General features: G+C 46.7%; 1 protein-coding gene across 4 annotated transcripts in view; it reads left to right on the forward strand.

Annotated features, from left to right (window-relative positions):
* Nucleotides 1-22,404, forward strand: part of TLE3 (TLE family member 3, transcriptional corepressor) — a 170,734-nt gene that overhangs the window by 124,195 nt on the left and 24,135 nt on the right. For all 4 annotated transcript variants that reach the window (XM_069624215.1, XM_069624216.1, XM_069624214.1 and 1 more), the window contains 5 exons: nucleotides 5,884-6,003; nucleotides 6,757-6,807; nucleotides 7,735-7,887; nucleotides 21,983-22,115; nucleotides 22,232-22,395. In XM_069624215.1, the coding sequence (XP_069480316.1) occupies nucleotides 5,884-6,003; nucleotides 6,757-6,807; nucleotides 7,735-7,887; nucleotides 21,983-22,115; nucleotides 22,232-22,395 (621 nt within the window). The remainder of the gene's footprint in view (nucleotides 1-5,883; nucleotides 6,004-6,756; nucleotides 6,808-7,734; nucleotides 7,888-21,982; nucleotides 22,116-22,231; nucleotides 22,396-22,404) is intronic.

Genomic DNA, 22,404 nt, shown 5'->3' on the forward strand with positions numbered 1-22,404 from the left:
AGGGAGGAAAGGGAACTAAGGAGTATCACATTGAAGGTAAAGTCATGCCAGGGCAGCGAGGACACATGGCATTGAAGGGGTTGTGTGCTGAAATGGGTGGGGGACAGAAAAGGGCCATAAAAGAGTGTATACGCTTCAGAGGATGCAACTGTAGTCTGCCCCATCCTGGCTGAGCCCCAAACAAGGTCATGAGTGAATAGTGACTATGGCTATGAGGGCCTGAGGTGGGTGTGGCCGAGCAGGAGAGGGAGAGGGAGAGGGTTTTCTTTTTCCTGAAAAGGCAGACTGGGGGTACGAGTTCCTGAAGGAATCCTGCTGAGAGGCTGGTTTGTGCAATGACCAGGTTAGATTGAAGTATGAGGGAAAAGGTTGCTGGGTGCAGGGCTGCGCTGCTGTAAGTGGCACCTGACAGGCTGGCGATGTACAGGGATTGACATACGCGAGCAGACTGGAGGGATCGATGAGGTCTGGATGGGAAAGGGCCTGTAAATGGGAAAGGCCAAAGCATTGCTGCAAGAGGCCTGAGCTGGATGCATGGTTGTGCGGGGTCTGTGCCGCTGCCACAGCAAGATTGGGCCAGCACAGGGAGATTAGGACATGGGGGAGCATGGCCCAGAGGGCAGTTGGCATGAGCTGATGGAGCAGTGAGAGGACCAAGTTGGCTCGGGGCTGTAAAACGGGTCTGGACCTAAAGCATGAGAGCAATGCGTGTAGAGAGTAGTTCCACAGAGGCATGCAATGCTTTGCTTAGGTGCTGTAACTACACATAACCAAGGTACATAGGCTCTCCAGGCAACTGAGAATGATAAATCGGAACATGACAGTGATTGTGGTCGGTGTGTGGGGGGGAGAGCTTGCGCTCTACTGCAGCTAGGAATGTGTCCTATTGGGGGAGGCAGTTTCCACGTTTAGTGGTTTGGGGGTCACTTAAAGATTGTTACAGACCTGTTTTCTAGGCAAGCAGCATGCTGGTGTGTTGAATGAGAGGGAAAAAAGCGAAGTTGTTGAAGGCACAATACAGGATGAATGTGCTAGTTTTTAGAGTTGTTAGACACGGCACATATGCTTTGTGTGTGGGTAGCAGGGGGTAGTGGAGGTCACCATATAGCTACAGAACTATCAATTACTACAACTGAGATGGTTCACATGTTTGCAGGACTATTGGACGTCTATTTAAGGCCCCTGGTTGTATTGCTGCTACCACCATTCTATTTACATCCTTTCTAGGGGGACAGTTCCTCTTGGACACGGTACTTGCTACAACCAGATACTTAGAGCTCCTTGGCTACCCTAAACAAGATGATAGATGCTTGAGAATGTTCAAAAGTCTCCAAGGCCATGTCCTTCTTGCCTCAAAGCTTATGTCTACTATGTTAGCCATGGAGAAAGGAGGAATAAGCCTGCTTACTTTTTTTTTAACAAAAACCTTGCTGGGTGCTCCTGGTAGATCGCTGATGCTACATTCCTCTTCCCATGGACTGCCCCCTGGAATGGTGGTGGTACAGAGGACAACCTGCAATCTGGTTCAGAGGGTTTCTTAAGCCTTAACCCTGTGGCAGAGCCCAACAGGAGTATTTTAGGACCTATAGTAGTAGGCAGGATTCCTCCCCCCTATTGTGAATTCTCCAATCTAGGTTCATTGTACCATAGCAAGTAAAAATGATCAACCCAAGTTGCCTGCCCCTCAACTTTAGTCATGGTGAAAACCCCTAATGGGTCGGCTCATGTTGCGCACGAGAGTACTGCAGCTTGTGATCAGATTAGGGTAGTTAATGTTTTGTATTCACCCTCTTATAGTGGGACCTGGGGTAGGGGGGGGCTAACCCAATTCTTCCGCTGGGATCTGTTATGCACCACTCTTGATGAGGGGAGGTGATCAGCAGTATAACATTTTTAACTTGAACTTTGTTCATATAAAGCTCTTTGTGAGGCCTAGATAATGAAAATCCTCCAGCCAAGCTAGTATCTCCAGCCTTAGGATGGTGACTTAACAGTGACTCCTCAGAAGCCCATTGCAAATTGAACCTCCCCGTTATGGTGTTAATCTCTACAAGTAGCTCCCAAGATCGATATTCCTTCTACGTCCGTTCCCCTCCCCTCAATAATCTCGGTTATTGGTTTTAGCACGGACAGGACTTGAGCATTTTGCATAGCAACCATTTCCATCAAGGCAGGTTCCAGTGCACATGTGGTGCTCTTCATGCCTGTTGCCATGCCAGACTCTGCCCTTGTGCCTCATCCAGCTTTCGCTGACAGTACTTTCTCCCTGGCAAAAAGATGCATGCTTGCCGCAGATCTCCAGACTTTGTTGAGTCTGCCTTACATTGTGTACACAACAGCTTGTAGTATGTGCACCGGGCTAGGTAGGCACCAGCAAGCCTGGTTCAAATCATTAGAGATACAACCAGATGCCTCAGACTTAGTTATGCATCTCCCGTTCAATAGGGGTGACAGATTTCATTCCTTGACCAGCGAGTTAAAAAAGGCCTTCTTGTGGTCCAATCCGTAGCCGGTCTTCACAAAAAGCTGGCTAAAGTCTTCTCCAGCTAACCAAAGCAAACTTGATTTAGGTAGTAGTCCTGCCCCCCAGTTCTGCTTCGGGAACGCAATATTTTGCGGCAAGACCACGCGGGGGCAGCTCAGTAAAAATGAGCTGGACCCAAAGTCATGTTTCTGATGCAATGCATTCAGGGATCGGATGACGAACAATGATGGTCTTCTATCAGTGCATTGTTGGAGGGAGGGACTGAGAAGAGGAGGGCTTTGTGAGTGTCTCCAGGCTTGGCAACTTCATTTCTCTCTCTCTCCTCCATGAGTTTGATGGCCACCCCAGTGCAGATGCTTCCCTCCCACCAAGTGGGGTAACTGCCCGTGCACAGGGGACCTCTGGTATGCCTACACGCACAAAGATCTGGCTGGCTCATCACTGTAACCTTGATCTTGGGTCGGGCTTCTCAGTATCCCGATATCTCCTTTTTGGGCTCACCACTGGTCCCAAATGTTTGCCAAGTTTATTAGTAGTAATGATTTTCCTTTTTGCTTCTATTTAGCCTCATCCTGAGAGGCAGATGAGGAGCATTTCCACTCCACCTCGCACTGCAAATCTCATCTTAGGCAAGTCCTGATCAGCCCCTGGCGACCCTGTCCCCAGTCTTTTTCTTGTGTAGCCCTACCTATCGCATATATTTCAGACTAGTGCACGTGGTTGGGGCGGTCCCTCTTCCCCATTTCTATTTCTTTAATGTATGTTTAGCTCTTTCTAGTGTAACCTTTTTTGTATATATTGTACTGGTATATTGTGCACAGTTATGCTTAACTGCAGGTGTGCCATTTGGCTAGTACAATGGTTGCACGAGTCCTGTCTCTGCAGACCACCTTTTGTTTGGCAGTATTCTCCCGGTTTAGTGTAAGAATTGACCGCTTCTGGTTCTGACACTTTTCAGGCTTTGTCCAGAGTCTAGAAATGGCAGCTGTGTACTTGTGACTGGTACTGGTTTAGGGTCCAGGAACGCTTAATAGTCTCACCGTGGCTGGTGTCAAGAGTGCAGCTGAGCTGTTATCCAGGATTGGCTAACCACTGAGTTTGAATGGTGCGTCCTTTCTGTGCATCTGGGTTCTTTGGTTTCCTAAAACAAATCCGCTTGCTTTCTGTTAAGTCGCCTACTATTGAGTTACTGGCCCTTCCAGCAGTGGAACGGCATACAAGATTGTACAAGGATGAGATAGGCAATTTTGCCAACCTGAAGGTTTTCTTGTCTACATTCTTTACAAATGCCACCTATGATTGGAAGGGGACCACAAGCAACCATGATCTAATTAGCGTATGAATCCGATTTAGTCTGTCCACTCCTGTTGCAGACTTCTCATTTGCAGCAGCTCTGTCCAGTAAACCTCCCAACTTTCTGTTGCCTCTGCATAGTCTCTTGGATCCTTAAATGCTACCCTGTTCAGGGCCCAGAGTCACTCTACATTCCTACACCCCCAAGGATATATATATATATATATATATATCACATACACTCCGCTTGGGTAACTTCCATTGCTTTTTAGAGGTATTTCACTGGTTTATAAATCACTGCCCTTGGTTATCGCCCTGGCCCCCAGCAAACACTTCTCTGGACTTGCAGGCACCTGATTAAGAAGGGACAGGTCCAGGTGCAAGGGAAACTTATTCTATTGGCCTACTCCAGTGGTCTGCAACCTTTAGCTGTCCAGATATTTTGGGCGAAAACTGCCCTAGTCAACATAGTCAATGGTCAACATAGTCAATGGAAGTCCTAGTTCAAAACCTTTTGAGTGCCTCAGGTTGTAGACCGCTTTTGTAATGTATTGTTCTTTCCTCCATAGAGACCCTTCTTCTATAACCCCTGCGACAAATAACTATGCCGAGCCTCTGTCTAGATCAGGAGTCTGCAACATGTGGCTTTCCAGATGTTTTGGACTGTAAACCCCATGATCCCTCGCCATGCGTGGGTAGAGCTGATGGGAGTTGTAGTTCAAAACATCTGGAGAGCCAAAGGTTGCAGACCCCTGATCAAGATGGATGCGAAAGGGCTGAGCTAGAGGGGTTAGTGTGTCACAGGGGGAGTCGATGACCTCTGTTTAAGTTAATGTTTTGGTGTGCCAAATGATCCAGCCTTATCCCTGTTGGGGCCATGGAGGTGGGGGAACTAGACTAGAATTTCCAGAATCTGTTTGGTGAGTAACCTGTATAGTATGTGGCCCATGTGCTCACTTACTGGCTGTGAACAGTATGTCCATGAGTCGGAACTATAGGAAGGAGAAAATGAGATCCCGCGGATGTTTGTACATGTGATGTGATGCCACTGTGACCAGTTCGAGTGGACGCAGAAGCAGAGGCTGCATATCTGTTATATATGGTTCTGGAATATATGTATCTAGAGAATACGATATTTTGCGACAGATGCACCTTTTTTAACTGTGGATCTGGCCTGCTTGAACAGGCTACTACCATGTGCCAGTGAGGGATTTAGTCCATTACAGTTTCTACATCTCTGAGAATTGAATTGGCTTACTCCAGTCCATGGAAGGCGAGACATCTTTGCTTTACGTTCCGAGGAAGGTCTAGAGAAGAGAGGGACAGTACTGGGTGTCCATGACTGAAAAATGTGTCGACTATATGAACTGTTTGGAAATTATAACAAACTATGAATGACGCCATTAACAAGGATGGGGTCAAAAATACATGCTATATAAGTACATGTCAAATATATGTGTAACATCAAGTTGTGTTTACACTGAAAGATAGTAAGCCATTGCTGTTTTATGAATGTGTGTATGAATGAGTGACGGAGAGTATCCGAGTAGGATTCCAATTGTGTAGAACGGCGATTATGAATATTGATGTGATGTGTAAGTATGGTTCAACATACAATATATTATTATTACTTTTGTATTTGATTGATTGACCCCCTATCCATTGGTCCACCCCATGTTTTTCGACAGTGGAATGGGGCCAGTAGATCTTCTAACCTATCCCAAGGCCCTGCTCACTCCACAGCCTTAAGTCCAGGATGCCTTTACGTAATACCCTAGATGCTCGTGTCTCCTCCCACACGAGACTCTGCAACATGTGACTGGTAGTCCTCTCTGCCTTTCCTTGATGAGCTACCAGCATGCCCTTCTGTAAACATGTGCCCAGATGCATGCCCTCTAACCTGTGGCACAGGGCCAAGATGCCCCCACCCTATGTCAAGAGTGCATTGGGCGTACTCTTCCCCCCCCTTAACTTATTCAGCCTCGTTGGCATGTGAACTAGGTTTCAATCGCCTTCCTTCATCCACCCCACCACCCATAAACACGCGGGGCTGCATGTTGGAAGTGTGTATTTCGGCATGTGACTCTGTTTCTTTAATTTTTAAGAATAAATCCGTATCCCCATCCGACAGCCTGAGAGCAAGTGAGAAACACCGGAGCTCAGTAGAGTACAGCCTGGAGAGCAAGAAACGGAAGGCAGACGAGAAGGACAACTTGAGCCGATATGTAAGAGGGTCTGAAAAGCTCACTACCTCTGTCCACGCACTGGCCATCTACTGATCTTTGTTTGTCTGCACACTCCCATTACTTTGCTATTTCTACCTAACCATATCTTCTCTTCCCCTGCATCAACTTGATCAGCCTGCTTCCCTTGCTTCTGCTCATGTACCTAGTCCCCCATTGCTCATCTTCCTGTACCTGTGTGTATCTGCCACGACGTTTGTGCCCCTGCCTCCCCCTGCCCCCAGTATGTGTGCCAGGGCTCCTGTTCTCTGTCTGCTCCCCAGCTGCGTCTGTTCCTGTCCCCACCCCCACTATTACCTCTCCGCCCACCGTTCTCCACTGCATGTGGTTTCTGCCTGACATCCCCAGCATTCCTGGTGCATCTCTGCTTAAACCTCTCCAGTGAATGTCTACCTCTCGCTCAACCCGGTGCATCTTATTGCCGCTCGGTCCTACTCCTCTCCCAGTGTGCCCCCCCCCCCCCATCCCTCCAACGCCACTTTTTGTGTGTGGCCAAGGTGCACCTTCGCAACCGTGCGGCTACTCTGCATAGTCTCCCTTCCCCACTCACTGTTGGTCGTGCTATTCTGTACAATTAACTAATCATGGCTTCTCCTTTGTATCTGCTGTATTCCCCAATGCAAGGGCAGGGAGTAGGTGCTAGTGCTGGGCGCGCGACAATGGATTTTGTTTCAGGACTCTGGGATCACTCCTAACCATGTGTTTTTTGTTTTTCTCCACCATCCCGAACCCAAGGAAAGCGATGGTGAGAAGAGTGATGATCTGGTGGTGGATGTATCCAATGAGGTGAGCTTGGCCCATCCAAGGCATTGTGATTTTTATTTATTTATTTATTGTTTATGGCCACTGGTCACTTCTAACAGACTTCCCCCATAGTTGCTCTTGAGGTGTATTTGGGGGTCTGTGGTAAAAGGCTGCAGGAATATTTGTTGGTTCCTGCCGGTGAATAGTCACCAACCATGTCCGCATTGATGGCTTCTGGGCTGGTTCTTTCTGCAGGGCTTGGTGGTTGGTGATTTAGTGAAATTTTAGCCTATGCTAATATGTTGGCGGTCTTATTTTTTTGTAAAAACCTTTTTGGAGGGCATTTTTTTGGTTGGGTTGTGGGTGTGATGGTTTTGTGTGTGGCTTTCTGGTTTTGGGAGTTGAGGTTTCTAGGGTGGTGGTTGGGAGCGGTGAATGCTGGTTGGTGGGGGGGGGGGCGGTTGGCAGCTGCTTTCAAGGTGTTATGGGCACTCCGAAGCAGTCCTGAACTTGAGTTTTCTAGTACCCTCGACATTCTTTTTTTCCGATTTTCATATTGGCCTAATGCAGCAAACTTGCGGGCATTTTTTTTTAACTGAATTTCTGATTTGGCTGCCTTCGAACCCTGCTGTTTCTTTTCCCCTGCAATGTCTTCTAGATGGTATACATTGTTTTGGGGCGGGCGGGGGTTGGGATGTCTTTATTTTCCACCTCCTATTGGAAGCTCACTTAATGTACCTGCAGTTTTCATCAATGGCAGTGGTGGTCCTTTTATTGGACTGAATTCAACAGTTTGCAAACCACCTCCCTGCCACGCGGGTTGTGGCTGCTGGTTTGCTTTAAGTGGGTAGTTTCAAAGTTTGGAGGAGGGGGTAGATTGTGTCAGTGTGCTAGTGGCATATTTTGTGAGTTACATGTGTTGGGCCTGGGTTCCATGCCTGCGTTTATCTTTTTTCTTCCTCTCCACAGGATCCGGCCACGCCTCGCCTTAGCCCCGCCCACTCTCCTCCTGAAAATGGTCTTGATAAACTGCGGGCATTGAAGGACGCTCCCCCAAGCAGCCCTGCATCAGTGGCCTCCTCTAGCAGCACGCCCTCTTCTAAAACCAAGGACCTCGCCCATGTAGGTGTATGCACTTCTCACGGCCTGGTGTGTTGGGGGATGGGATTTCCCTCCACTCTTAACTCTCACTGACTGGTGTAGGGGAGTCTCTTTGCAATCGAGTGTTTTCACTCTGAGGGCACAGAAGCCTAAAAGTCACTTTGCCTTAGCTGCTTTGGAATTGGTTTAAATCTGTGGCATTGGTGATATTCTCTCAGATTACAGAAAGAAACAGATGATTGGCCCTGTGCCTCACCACAGACCTCCATTACAGCTGCCATCTCATGGCACCTGCTTTGGCAGTAACTGCATACAAACCAATGATTCAATGATCACTGTCAAGACTGGTCTCTTATTGTTTGCTCCTGTGCAGGGTTGGGTCACATTTTCCAAGCAGGAGGGGGTACAACTTCTTCCTGCGCTGTATATAGCTTTATTTTCTAAGAAATGTGTAAAGCGCCAACATAGCACAAATTGCACTGAACATAGTATGACACAAAACACTAAAAAAAAAATGCGCATAAGAGGTTTTTTTTCAATGTATTTATTTGTGCTATGGTTACAAAATAAACCTATTGCACACACATTGTATAACACACACAATCATACAGATGGGAAGTGTACAACTTGCTTTTACTAAAAAAAACGGACCCCCTAACAAAGGTTTTTGAAGTTTTCCTGAAGGATGCCAGAAGAACTAGTAGCACATTCATGGGTGCTATCTGCCAGATAGAAATGCACGCATTTTTGTCCATAATTCCCCTCTGTTAGGTAAAATGTTCACATTTATGATCAATCTTCCTGACCTGTCAACCCCCGAACATTTTGCTTGAACTTGGAAATTATTTGACCTTGTTCCTAGGTGAGTGGGCATCTTTTTCCCCTCTCACCTAGTCTTTTACTCTTTTCATGGTTGACCTTTTTATGTCTCTACATAGTGTGGGTTTTATAGTTCCCTATAACTTTTGGGCTTAGGCGGATTTGCCTCTTTGGGCTTTTCTTTTTAATTTCACTTAATGTACTTGTGTGAACTACTGTTCCCAAGGGGTAATGAGGGATGTTCATCCCCCTTTACATTTGATATAGAGAGCCAGCACACCCCACCTTATATGGAGTGCTGGGGTGATGCACTGTTTCACCTTTCTCACTTACCAGGTAAGTGTTTTTGTTACAATTACAATGGCTGTTGGCAGTATAACTGCTTTTATGACTTTTCGTGATTATTACTCGCAGGCTGTCAAATCAGCCACAGCAATGCACAGGAGGGCCAACATTCTGCTAGAATGGTGGACTCCTTCCCCTTTTCCCCATTTTTCATTTGCTGGTTGTTTCTTAGGTCTTCTGCCATTCTAGGTGGGAAAGACCTTGCTTGAAGTTTTGTCTTCGGCAGGAATCCTTTGTATTCCCCTGCTGAGGCTCCAGAGTGAGGGCAGAATTGAAAATTCTCCAGCCCTTTGTCTTTCACCTTTCCTGAAAGGAACCAGTTCCCACCGGGGCGTTGACTGTCCTGATTGGACAGCCAGACTGCCCCTGTCTGTAAACTGCCGGGAGAGTTTGCAGAAGTTGTGCTGTAGTTCATGATAAATGCTTCAATCCTGGAAGCTGCTGACAAGTCGTCCACTGGAACCAAATCCGAAGAGGAATATGAAACAACGGCTGTAACCATTTCCAGCGACCGGAGAGCTTGTTTGGTAACTGGAGCCTGATGTAACCCTTCCTTCCAATCGACCTGGTGGCTCCTGAATGCGACAACCCCTACCCAGAGGCTGGTGGGATCCACTAGTCTGGGGAAGACTTTCAAAACGAGCCACCCCTCGACATGCTGTGACCTTCCTGGGCTGCAAAATGCCAATAGCAGGGGACCTCGAGCCTAAGTGCAGTGCTTGCTCTTCGGACGTCCGATTTCATCTGAAACTTTGGACTCCTCCTGGACCTCCAGAGACCAGATTTGACTGAAGTCCCCTCACCAGAATGCAGGACCGAGATAGTGAAGAGAATATTCGTTATTCATCTGGCTCATGTAAAAGGGCGCCAAAGCTGCAATGAATCCTTTGTTGAAGCATCCCCCGTCGAAGACTGCCACCTGATTTCCTCCAGTGTCCATTTCTTCAGTCTTCAGACCAAGAACCCAAGGACCCGATCCTTTGCTGCATCTTGAAGGCATCCACCCAGAAGCGCTTTTCTGCTGAGGTGCTGTGTTGGGTGATACTTACTGTAGGTCTTGTGTAAATCCTGTGAAGCAGAGTGGTTGATTCGATTAACGCATATAGGGAGCTTTCTGTGAAGTCTTTGAACACTGGAGCTATTATGTACTTGTTGAAGATATCCTCTGGAACTCTATAACTTTCCTGTACCTGAACCCTATCCTGACCTGTCTACAGCTGGCTCCTAGACCACTAAAGTCCCTCCTCTGCCTCTGCATGCTATATACTAGAGAAGGACTTTGATGATAAAGATTCTGTTTGGAAATTATAACAAGTGCAAAATTACTAACTTGTAAATGAGTTAGGGTTGTAACCGTATCTGCAATAGAATAAGTTACGAAGAGTCTAAAATGTAATACTTACCTTTGGGGTACTTGTTGCTCCTTCAAAAAGTATAGAAGCTATTTTACTAGCTTTGAATTGTGGTTCCCACTTACAAAAAGTAATAGACTTGCTAGTTTTGAAATTCCTAAAGTGAATGAGTGTGCCTTCCAATAGGATTTACCCACCTTGACTAGATGTGCGCTCTTCTAAATGTTTTATTGGGGTTTGCTTTCCCTGATCTGCTTTAGTGCATTTCTAAACAGTCTTGGAGTTTATATTTGTCTTTGAGTTGCTTGTCGCCCCTCTTAAAAGTAGAATAGGTGTCTAACCTACCTTGAATAACTTTACCATTCTAAACGTGTATAATTGGGTTATGATTTCCCTGGACTGCTTTAGAGCACTCCTAATAAAATAGTGATAACGTTCCTACTTACCCTGTGTCCCACACTTAAAAGTAACATTGGTTAAGCTATCTATTCCTATAAAAGAAATTGTATAATCGGTTTATATACCAATAGGTTACACTGACCTTGAATAGCTGCTGCTCTTATTAAAATGTAATGTTGCTGAGTTAATTCAAATGAGTACTCTTACTTGCCTGACTGAAGTCAATCCTTGTGTGGTTAGAAGAGTGCATGGTAAATTACTCACCTGTTAGGTTGTGCTTTCCCTGGATTGCTTTAGTGTACTTCTAAAATAGTTTACTGTGTTAATACTTATCCTTGAGCAGTTTAAAGCCCCTCTAGATAGTATACAAGTTAAGTAACTCCCTTTTGAACTGTGTTATAAAAAGTAACATTGGTCTATAACTGTGTCCATTCTAGAAAGACGAAAGTTACATATGTTGCAAGAGATGCTTGTAACCGTGTTGGTCTAATTAGGTGTGACTATAACTGAAATGCACTGTATATTGGGACCACCAGGGCCTAGCACCCTTGAATTACTTAGTATATTCTGAAAGTATACCTAACCTGGTTCTACTCCCCAAGAATAGCTTCATGGCATTCTGAATGGGTTATAGGTCGCCTTGACTGCTTATTGTAATATAAATAAGGTTATATTTTGGTTTTTATACCATAAGTATTGAGTTGGTTTATATAATTGTGTTGATATGTGACAGTACTTGGCTTTCCCAAGATCTATCTTGGCTTATTTGTATTGAAATGAACCCTTTATTTTTTTTTACAATACATGGTGTTTCAGTGTTTCTTTGGACCATATGTATGGAACAATTTCTCGGTACCAAGCTTTAGCCCTCTCTCCCTCCTAAAATGAGCCTCGCTGCGCTGTCTATGCTACCAAATGGCCTTATACTAAAAGTGAAGTTTTGTACTGCCTCGGGTATGGTTTTATGGCGCCCTTGGACTTTAGAAAAACTGTCCTAACACCTCACATAAAGAAAGTGTATACATGTGACAGTGGCGAATAATGGAAGCTTTTACATCAGCTGGGTTGGGACTCAGACTTGTACTAGGGGAAATCTGGACTGTTCTTTCCAGGTTTCCTGTCATTCTGTTACTATTTCTTCCAGCACCACTTCTTCCAGTGTCTGTGTGAAACATTATTTTGCCAAAATGAGAAAGGTGATGCACATTAAAGGCTGCCTAGTGTTAAGGTAACTTCAACAACATGAGCATGACTCACTGTGAGGTTGAGAGGCCCTTGTACTGTTTGCATTTTCCTCTGACCGGTCCACCCACCCCCCGGACCTCCTTCATCCCTCTGCAGCACCCACGAGTGCTAATCTGGACTCCCGAGGAACACGAGCTGTGATGTGCCGCTGAGAGACCGATAGCCTCTGAGGGATAGAGTGCCCCAAAATTGCCACTTTCCCCAGCGCTAGTATTCTTGCGAGGATAACTGGGTATTGGTGACCTAGGAAGCAGGGAAACCACTCCTAGAGCTAGATGTTTATACCAGAGAGCGAGTGGGACACGGATATAGCCATATATGGGCATGCCCTTTCCATGTGTCTGGCAGTTGATTGAAACCTAATATAGCTGGTTGAGTTAATGGGTGCCTGGGATACTGCTCACATCCACACCCGTGAGAAACGCTGGGTGGAAACATGTAGAGATTTGCATTTGGCGCCCCCAACTCCCCAGCGATTGGAAGGTTGTCCAACCCTTTCACATGATGCATCTTTTCGTTGAATGCAGTGTTCACTTGACCTCCAAATTCCCCATTTGCCCTGTACTCTGCATCCTTTAACGGTCTCCAAAAGCACCAGACTTCTCGACTGACGAGAGAGAATATTAAGGAACCGGGACTCTACCTGCTGGGTCAACAGAGGAGAGACTAATTGCCAATTTTAAATATACCCTCCTCTGAATGAAAGCCTTTCTTTTCATCTTGAAGTGCACACAGAGGTGTGGACAGCGGACACCCAGAGCATCAGTCGCATTCTAAGATGAACTTCCATTTGAATAGATATAGATCCAAAGTGCCATTGCTATACCAGAAGGACAATTCCAACATCGGGCATTGCTAACTGGCAGGGTCACGACCGTGAGCACCAAAGTTTAATTACTTTAAAGGATCTAAACAATTCTTTTAACATCTGTGTAGGCATTACCTTAATTAAGCTTGACCCACCCTACTCCTCTCCTGAGTTGACCTTGAATGCGCAGCCACCATTGGGTGAACCAGGGAAAGCTCAAGGGAAATACCTGTTGCAAGCTGCGGGCCAGAGCTCCTGACCCCCTGATAACGTTGATGAGTAAAAACTATCGTAACAGGCATCCAACATAATACAGCAAGGGTAGTTCCAGGAGAGGGATGCGCTTACTCGTGAAGCTAAATCCTTAGATAAGCCTAGAGCCTCCATTACAATTTCATTGGAAACATCACGTGGATGACATAACTTTTCAGTGTGGAGTTTGGGTATGCACACACTTGGGCATTTTCTTGGTAATGGGAGAAATGCCTGCGTTTTGGCCTGCTTGATGATAATATGCATTTGTGTGCTTTTTACAGAGGGTCAAATGCTGAGGGACTCCCTTTCAGCTTTGGGTGACCAAGCTTGTTAAACTAGCAGCATTTCTAGGCTTGAGTAGGAAAGATTTTTCAGGGAGGTCTGGGACCGCTGTATTTCATCGCTGTCTACCAGAATCGGGGAATGCAAAAGCAAGACTCCTGTTGCTGCCGCCGCCTCCACCGCCTCTCCTCAGGACAAGTTGGGAGCTCATACATCTGGAGGAGTGCTTCGCGTTTCTGTATGTTATTACGCTTCAGACCTCTCCCTGTGGTGTGGGTTTTTCAGTTGTGCGTGGACTATGGTAATGATGGGTGCTGGTGCATTCGGCAGGAAACCGTTTGTGGAACTCTTAATTTGGAGACATGGGCACGGACTGCACTCTGCTAACTGCACTCTGTGTAAGTAAGAGCACTTGGCCACATTTGTGTGTGGAAGTTTACTCTCTTCACTGTAGCAGCCCCGTTCCCACACGTTTTGTCCTTTCTTAAACTTGATTAACAGAGCAGAACTTCTCCGAACTCTCAAGGTTGGTCAAGAAGGGAATAATTAGGCTAAAGAACCTATAACCAGTAAAGCTAGGATGGTAAACGTTTCTAGCTGTCATTTCCCAGGATGGGAGAGGCAGATGCCATTCCCCACAGGATGCCCCGTCAGTCCATGGTGACTAAAATCTAAAAACCTTTCGTCCTGGTACTTCCTGAAATAATCTGAGGGGTAAACAAGTCTGAGTGTCAGCTACAGCAGGCATGTCTAATGTCATTAGTGTTTGGCCTTCTCCTTCCTTGTGTAGTTGTATTGGTTGCCTGTTTTGTGTTCATGCTACATTAGCAATGCCAACAGACCTTGTGCAACGAGCAGATGAGTAGCGGGGGGGGGGGGGGGGGGGGTAGGGGCAACAGATAGTGAAGGCGTGAGCGAGAAGTGGAGGAAGGCAGCTTGTTGCTGGTATAGAGCATATGGAAGTCAAGAAGCTGCTGAAAAGCACTAAAGTGCGCGAGTAAGGACATTCTGGGGGGTTGGGAGAGGAATAGGGAGCATGTTCTGTTGCGCGCTTGTAACCTGCACATTAGGAACTGCATCTTATTTAAGCACAGTGCCTAGAACTCTTGGTGGGGACACATCAGGGATGATGGTAAACCCCTCTGCAAGGTGTTCAACAACAGATAATTGGACTCTCCTTACCCAGAGCAGCCTATGCCTGGGAGCAGCTCTGGTGAAGCCCAGTTGGTCTGGCCTCAGCACTGATGTGGTATTGTTACGAATGCATGGAATCTTCCCGTCTTCATTTCAGGTTTTTCTGGGGTACAGGTGGCAGCAGCTTCCCGAAGCCTAAATCTACAGCCGTTCGGCTCAGGATGATAGAAGCCAACAAAAGTGAGAGTAACGAATCTAGCCTTCCCATTGGGCTGCAGTTGAAATACACTCAGGAAAGCATGGCTTAATTGACATGCACCAGAAAGCACACCTACAACGAAACCTCTCTCGTTCCCCTTTCCTCGCCTCATCTTTTTCAGACCCACACGCATCTGGTGCCTAGAAACCTTAAAGTTGGCACACTCTCCTTGAACTGAGCTCCGTTGGCAATATCACGATCTCTTTATTTTTTAGAGCTATTTTTGGATCACTGCAGAACTTTCGCCACCCTGTGTTTCACCACAGTAATGAAGGTGGCCGGGTGGGGGGGGGGGAAATGGCTCTCCAGTCTGAGTGATGTTGCCCTTTGAGAAGGGGATATCACACATGAGGAGTTAGGTAAAAGTCTCCAAAAAAGGTGTGATGGTTAATTTCGGATCTGCAAGGAGGGCTACTGTGTAGACTTGCTCAGGTTGCATCATCCCACCGGCATTATCCGTGGTCAATATGCATGGCTGCATGTTATGTGGGCACAGAGCAGGCTGCAAGCTCCGCAGAGAAAGGGTGCAGTTAGCTTCCACAAGGACTGTTGCAAGACAGCCTCTCATCTGCACTGGCAGGTGGCCCCACTCCACATGGCACCTTTGCATCTGCTGCAGCATTGGACTGATCCGCCCTTGTGGAAACTGAGCAGTGAACGAATTGGAAGTCCTGGCACAGAATCGCAATGCCTATCCTGAAGGGGGAATCATCACGTCTGCCTCTAAACCAATCACATACATTGTGTTCGCTCGGATTTGCCAAAGTCTTTAGCTTATGACACCAAAGGATGGATTGGGAAGGGGATTGCTCCAGGCGGCTGCTGCTGTCCATCTCTCAACACAGGTTAGATGGGCGTGTCTGTGGAACCATTGAGAATACAGGAACCGAGGCAGTGGAAAGGGCTGACCTTTATGGTGATTGTTGACCACAAGGCAGATGAGCTTTTACCCCCACCCCAAGTGAACTTCTTCCTGTGTTTTCTTTTTAAAGAGAAATCTGCAATCTTCTGGTAAGGAGCCATGCATGCAATTGATTAATCTGAGCTGTCCGATACTTGCTGCCCAGTACATTCTTTGGTCGCTCCCTTCCAGCACCATACAACCCCGTTTTGAATGCAACAAGTACCAGCTGGCTCTGTCTGGTTTCTGATATTTTAGCAGCACTGAAGTAAACCAATGCATTTTGGGCTTTTGAAAAACCAACTAACCAGTTATGCTGCACAGCAATCTCGAACCCACAATCCACTAGATTATGCATGGTTACTATCCAAAGCAAACTGAAAGACACATGTTGTATTCCTGTGGAGTCTTATACGAAGGCATGTGTGCTGGGGCCTACTTTCATAAGCAGGGTACAGACAGAACTGTACTCTCCGTTTCGTTTTCAACATGTGTGTCAGGAACCACAAATGGAGGCTCATGTTGGATTATGGACGCCCCCTCCCCCTTCAATAATTCTAGAACAGGATAATCCAGGTTCCCTGTTGCAGCTCCCAGTTTATGGAATTCACTCCCCGCAAACATAAGCATGGAGTCCTCCCATACCCACTTCAAGAAACGTTTAAAAACCTGGCTGTTCAATAAATTCTAACTAACTGTGTTAGATGTACCTACAACCCACAGGCCTGTTGCAACTGTTCTGTTATAACCCTATTGTATATCACTGCCACTGCATATGTTGTAACTCTGGCAATCCGTCCTCTACAAAGGCCATTGCTGTTTGTTTTCAGTTTCTACATCCTTCTCTGTAACCAGCAAGCTCTACTATAGTCATGTAACCTACGCCGTGATACCTCTGAGGTTTAGGCGCATTAACAAATGTAATAAATATGGTTGAAGGTCTGCATGGGGCCAATGGTGTTGCTTTATTTCCTTAGCTCATCTTTGATAGTGTTTGACATCAGAGCAAATCATCCATGGTGGTTATATGTAAGGTTTTCGATGCACTGTAGGTTAACACCACCACCATTTTGATGAAAGGACCACCTCCAGACTTTGCAGCTGAGTAAGAATATACTCTTTAATATGAAGAATAAGAGTAAGTTTAGGAAGAAAGGGGCAATCAGTAAGTCTTGGTACCTGTTGCTGAAACTCTAGGTTAACCTGTGGTCTCCCAAGTCTAATTCCAAACGTGCAGCTTTAGCAAGCTGTTATGGGGATTTTCCTTGGACTCGGTACAGCCACCTCATTACGTCCACAAGGACACAGCCTCTCAAAGGGGTGGGGGAGCAGTGCAGGCCAAGCCATACTCTCAATGAGTGCGCAGGTTAGTCTGACGTAAATACTTCCATAAACACACAATAAAAGATTGTCCACAAAATACATTGTTAGAAAATGTACGGTCTTTATATAGATAAGGCAAAGGGAAAAATCACTATATTTACAAATTAGTAAAACTGAGTCAAATCAATATGTACAACAAGCAACAATGATTGAAGTCTTTAAATGTTCTTGTCAATTCTGTAAGATCTTTTGCAGAGCATGGACAGAACTTTGTACAGTTCAGTAAAGCTGTTTGTGTCTTTAAGAAAAAGGGAGGAAAATGCTGCTCAAAGTAGGTTAATGTTTTTCTTCAAAGCTTGCGGTAAGGTGTGTTCTTTGCAGCGAAGGTCTCACCTTTTGCAGCAGAACATTTACAGCAGAGCCAGTCCCAATGTTCTGATTGCATCTGAAGGGAGGGAAGACCCTTGGAGTCAGGTGGTCCCCAAATGAGGACCAAGATGAAGAAACCGTCCAGCAATGCCAGTCGTCCAGGAGCAAATGCCAGTGCAAGTGTAGTGTGGTAATCCCGCTGCTCTGAGCCTCGCAGGACTCAAAGCCGCCATCGTCCCTGCTAGGGAACAAGGTAAGTGCCCCTCGGCGTCCCCTAACATCCTTTTCCTCAGATTTGTCTCTCGCCCCACTTATCTCCTTCATTCTTGTACTGAGCGGCGCATCTGCTCCCGATCTGCACCACGCCACCATGGAAAGGCAGAAGGGACTACCCTTTTCTTGGTCCATGGGGGGCGTCTTTTTGTTTTCTTAGTTTTTGTGTCGGGAGTTGTGAAACGCTCCTGAAAATATTCTATTGGTACCCTGGTCCAACGGGCTGCGGTACTAATAGCAATGAGCCCTTTACTGCGGGAGCATTACTTCATCGGGTAATGCCCGGGGTCCCTGTTAAGACCCTCCCTGTAACTATGGGCCTCGGGGCATATCTGGTGCGGTAATGCTAGGGGCTTATTGCTTAATTGCTTAATTATCTTCCAACTCCGCTACAGGTGTGAGCCAGCAGTGCAGGAAGTAGGTATCTGGTCTTAAGCATTGCAGTGGACTCACCTGCGATACTCACTACATACGACATCCACAGGATCACGAGCAGGATTCCAAGAATGGTGCCAGCAGAACCCAGGGAAGAATTATTCATGAATCGTCCTTTGTAACACACAGAGGAGCCTACGACCTTGGTGTTCTAAGGTTGCAGGTGCAACGAAGCGGTCGGGCAAAAGGCATCACAAGCACCAAGAGCTTCCTAGATGGGGGAGAGGGAACCAGTGAACTTACAGTTGTCGGCAGATGAAGAAAACCTGGTCTGGCAGTCAGAGGATCGTTGGGTCGTCTGCAGAAAAGGGGGTTCCTGCTTCTGCAACAAGCGATGAAGTCACAGCCAGGAGCTTCGGGGAGACTGGGACTGTCCCTGTTGGATCAGATGGCATGTCACTGTAGATTCCTTCGTCACTGGAAATGCAGAGCTTTGTGGTCCAATTCCTTGAAATGCTTGAGATGCTGGTTCAGAGTTTGTCCCCTTGCTGGAGCAGCAGGCATTCCAGGGGTGCAGGCTTAGATTCCCGCAGCAAAGCAAGGAGATTGGTTTAGGATCTTCTTTTATTCACGGACTCGGGAGGATAGCTCAGGCGCAATCTGCTCCCCTTGGGAGCAAGACGACACGGAGTACCACAGGTTCGATCCCCGGTCCGCGCTTAGAAATCTCTGGGTATTAAGCGGTTATAAATAACCTATCATATGTGATATCATTCCCACACAGGAGGTTGGGGTTGTTCCCAGTCTATCACACTACACTACATTCAGACGGCTGGCAGATTGGCGTGGTATCCGTAGAAAAAACTAAGTACTAAACGAATGGGAACTGCTGAAAAGGTCGAACAAATATCCCATTTGGTGCCATTATAGTAAACAAGGGGAGCGGGGGTGTCCTCCCACACCCTAAACAAAGTAAAAAAATAAACACACGGCAGCGCCGGTTCCCATGCACATAAGTGAAGAGAACCGGCATCGCAGAGGGATGGAGGAGTTGGTGGCACACAGCGAATTGTGCCACCAAACAGGAAGTAAGGAGATGGAGGGGAGCGGGCTGCCCGAAATGTCATCGGGAGAAAAAAACGAGTCATTTTCGTTCAAATAACTCGTTTGTTTCTGCCCCAGACATTTCTCCTTCGATTATTTAATGGGTATCCGATTGCTACTAGCTGCCCGCCAACGCTGGCATCCGTAAGCAAGTGGTTTCACACACACCGGGCCAAATCAAAATTCTCCTCATATAGACATTTACATGTGCCAGTCAGAACTGGTTCAGGCTGCTACAGTTCATATATGGCACTCCCTCCTCCCCGCCCCAAAAAACGCACCACCTTCCCGCCCACCACACAGGATTACAGGATTGCACGGCGACGCACCCTGTGAAATAAGCAAGCAGAACCACCATTGTAGATACGTAGAGGAATGGGTCCAAAAGAACTCTAGCTAGACAAAATGATTCCTTGCACCAAGGAGAGCTGCCACCAGCTTAGCCATGTGAATAACTGGGAATAAATCCAGGCAGAGCATAACCAATAAGAGCCACTCTCTGAGAGGCTTTAGATTAAGTCTGACTGGGAAGAAAAAAGGGGAACCCTCAGCCAAAGAACCTGGAAAAGTGGCGGCAAAAGTACCCAATAAAATTGAATTCTGCTCGAACGCCAGGAAATAATGCGAGCTTGGTTGTGGTGCTTTTTGTGGTGGGTTGGAGGAAAGGAAGCAGTCTCGAGCGCTGCTGATGGGAAATAGGATTTCGGCGGTTTAGCCACTCTCCATGCACATATTTTGATCTTGGCATATTTAGGAAGAATGCCGAGTACGCAAGGCGTTCTTCCCTTTCTTCAGCTGCAATACATGAAGTGCCTCTGGGGGAGAAATCGTGGCTGCGTCTAGAAAGCAGCAAGCATTCTGCTGCATAGAAGATCTTTGTTCCATGTCCGGGCAGATCCACTGACATGCCAGACAGCTGGCGCTGTGCCAAGTGAGTTTCCAGGCTGGAGAGCTCTATGCAGGAAATCCAAGCTGCCAGGCGGAACCCTTTCAAGTGGAATGTGTTCATTGCTCTGTTGGGGAGGCTGCCAGCATTCCTGCTCCAATGCTTGAGGTCTTTCGAGGACTTTCAGTGAAGGTGTAGCACCCAACAGTATTTAGACGTTTTCAAACGATTGCATCAAGCTTAAAATAAAGAGCAGGTTGCACAACGTCAAAACCAGTACAACCCATGGCAGAATACCGGGGATTCTGGGTGAATGAGGTCTCGGAGGCTTGCGAATCTCCGTGCAATGAAGTCTGTCAACACCTGTATAAAGCCTTAACTGGAGGCAGTGACGTTTGTGGGAAATTAACCGGGCTGTGGCATGCCGTAAGATAGTGAATGCTAAATCTACCCTCACACACACACACACTCAAGCCAGGGCTCTCCCGTTGCCTTCAAGTAATGGCACCCTCATTTCTTAATGTGACCACATTTAACGCAGCGTGTTAAAGGAAATTGAACACATGTGTATCGCAGGTCTTTTTTGTGCTGGGCTGTAAAGAGTTTAGCAGCTGCCTGATGTATATAAATTCATGAACTCTGTATTAAATAAAATACCGGGTTCCAAATCTGCCAGTCCATTTTGATGTGATTTCTGGACGTCATTTTAGTCCAGTAAAAAGAAGAGGAAATGTGTCTAGCGGCGGCATGTGTTCTGAGATAATGTTGCAACAGCACATAATAACGAAATCCTACTATGAGTCTCTGGCCTGTGTATGAGTGAAAACCAGTCCAAAAAACTGACATGCAGGTTTCTCATTGGGTAACTTTTTTATTCTCACCACCCAATGCTTTGATTGTATAATGCTTACGCTACCATGTTGCATTATAGCAATGATGGGCAAGATGGAACAGGCTGCAAATACATTGGTTGCTTCCAACCAGCCCTAGTCTAAACGTCCCTGCCACAGCATGGGGTGGGATTTGGGAAGACATTTCGCCCTCTCCAATAGTCCAACTGGCAGTGAAGAAAGGGCATTTGTGCGACCCCATGCTTCGTATTGGGTGGAATATTGATGTTCCTCCCAATCCTGAGGCCGCCACATTCTAGCCAATCGGCAAATGAAAAATATTATTTTCAAGCAATGCAACTGAACACTTGTTGGCCAGGAACAGCTCTGCCTTTCACTCAGTCAGCACTTTAACCCAGAATGCAGAGCACTCCAGCCAATCCAAAGCCTGCTTTGCTCAGACTACCGGCCATAATAAAATGGCATCTGCTCTGGATTCCATTTTGATGGGCAGAATGTTATCAAGGGAGATTCTGCCTCTGGGAAGAACTTTCTGCTTACCCCAACTTGTAACGTGAACCCATTTTAAATTATCGATCCTCGAAGGTGGGAGGGGAACCCAGCTTCACACCCTCACTGCCCCCTGGCTACTCTTTGCACTTGGGTCTATATCTGCAACCCTACAGTCCCCCCTTACACACACTTGTTGTCTGCGCTTAATTCTTGCACTTGCCGCTTGTTGGCCGCACTACCGGTTGTTTTGATCACGTGTTCAGCACTTCCCACTCCTCCCCTTCCCTGCACTGGCGCGTTCTCAATGTCACTGTGTCCTCCATTGTTCCCCTCCCTTGCCTTGTCGCGCCTTGAAACACTTGTGTATGGGCGTGATATAAATAAAAATTATCATATCATTTTGTGCGATTGGCATTGCAATATCCCTTTCCCTTCAGTAGCTCCTTATTTGTCTGTGACCACGGGTTGCATTCATTGCTTGTGTCGATCCATCCTTTCCTCACTCCAAGGCTGGGCTTGTAGGCCTGTATGTATGGCTGTTATCATTTATGTAGTGCACACAGCAAAGTGACTCACCTCTGGGCTTTTGAACAATGGATCTGTCCTTTTCTTGATCTAAACCTCCTCGTCACATCTTTTTCCAGAATGATAAGTCTTCCACCCCGGGACTGAAGTCAAACACCCCCACGCCACGGAGTGATGTTCCAACACCTGGAACCAGTACCACGCCAGGCCTGCGCCCCATTCCTGGAAAACCTACAAATATGGACCCCATAGGTAATGCAGAAAGAATACTTATTGGTGGATGATCTTTTGGTCCCGCCCCCCTCGCCATTACGCTGCCTGTGGACATGGCCTATCTGACGTTACTATTTTCTTTTTTCTTCCCACAGCCTCTGCCCTGAGGACGCCACTTTCCATCGCTGGATCCTATGGAGGACCCTTTGCCATCATGGGCCATCATGAGATGAACGGTGCTCTGGCGAGCCCGAGTGCTTACGCTGGGCTCCATAACCTTCCTCCTCAGATGGCGGCCGCATACGGCCGCACCTCCATGGTAAGATTT

This window comes from Ambystoma mexicanum, chromosome 11 (assembly GCF_040938575.1).
Source record: "Ambystoma mexicanum isolate Mex_15411 chromosome 11, UKY_AmexF1_1, whole genome shotgun sequence".
NCBI classification, from domain to species: Eukaryota; Metazoa; Chordata; class Amphibia; order Caudata; family Ambystomatidae; genus Ambystoma; species Ambystoma mexicanum.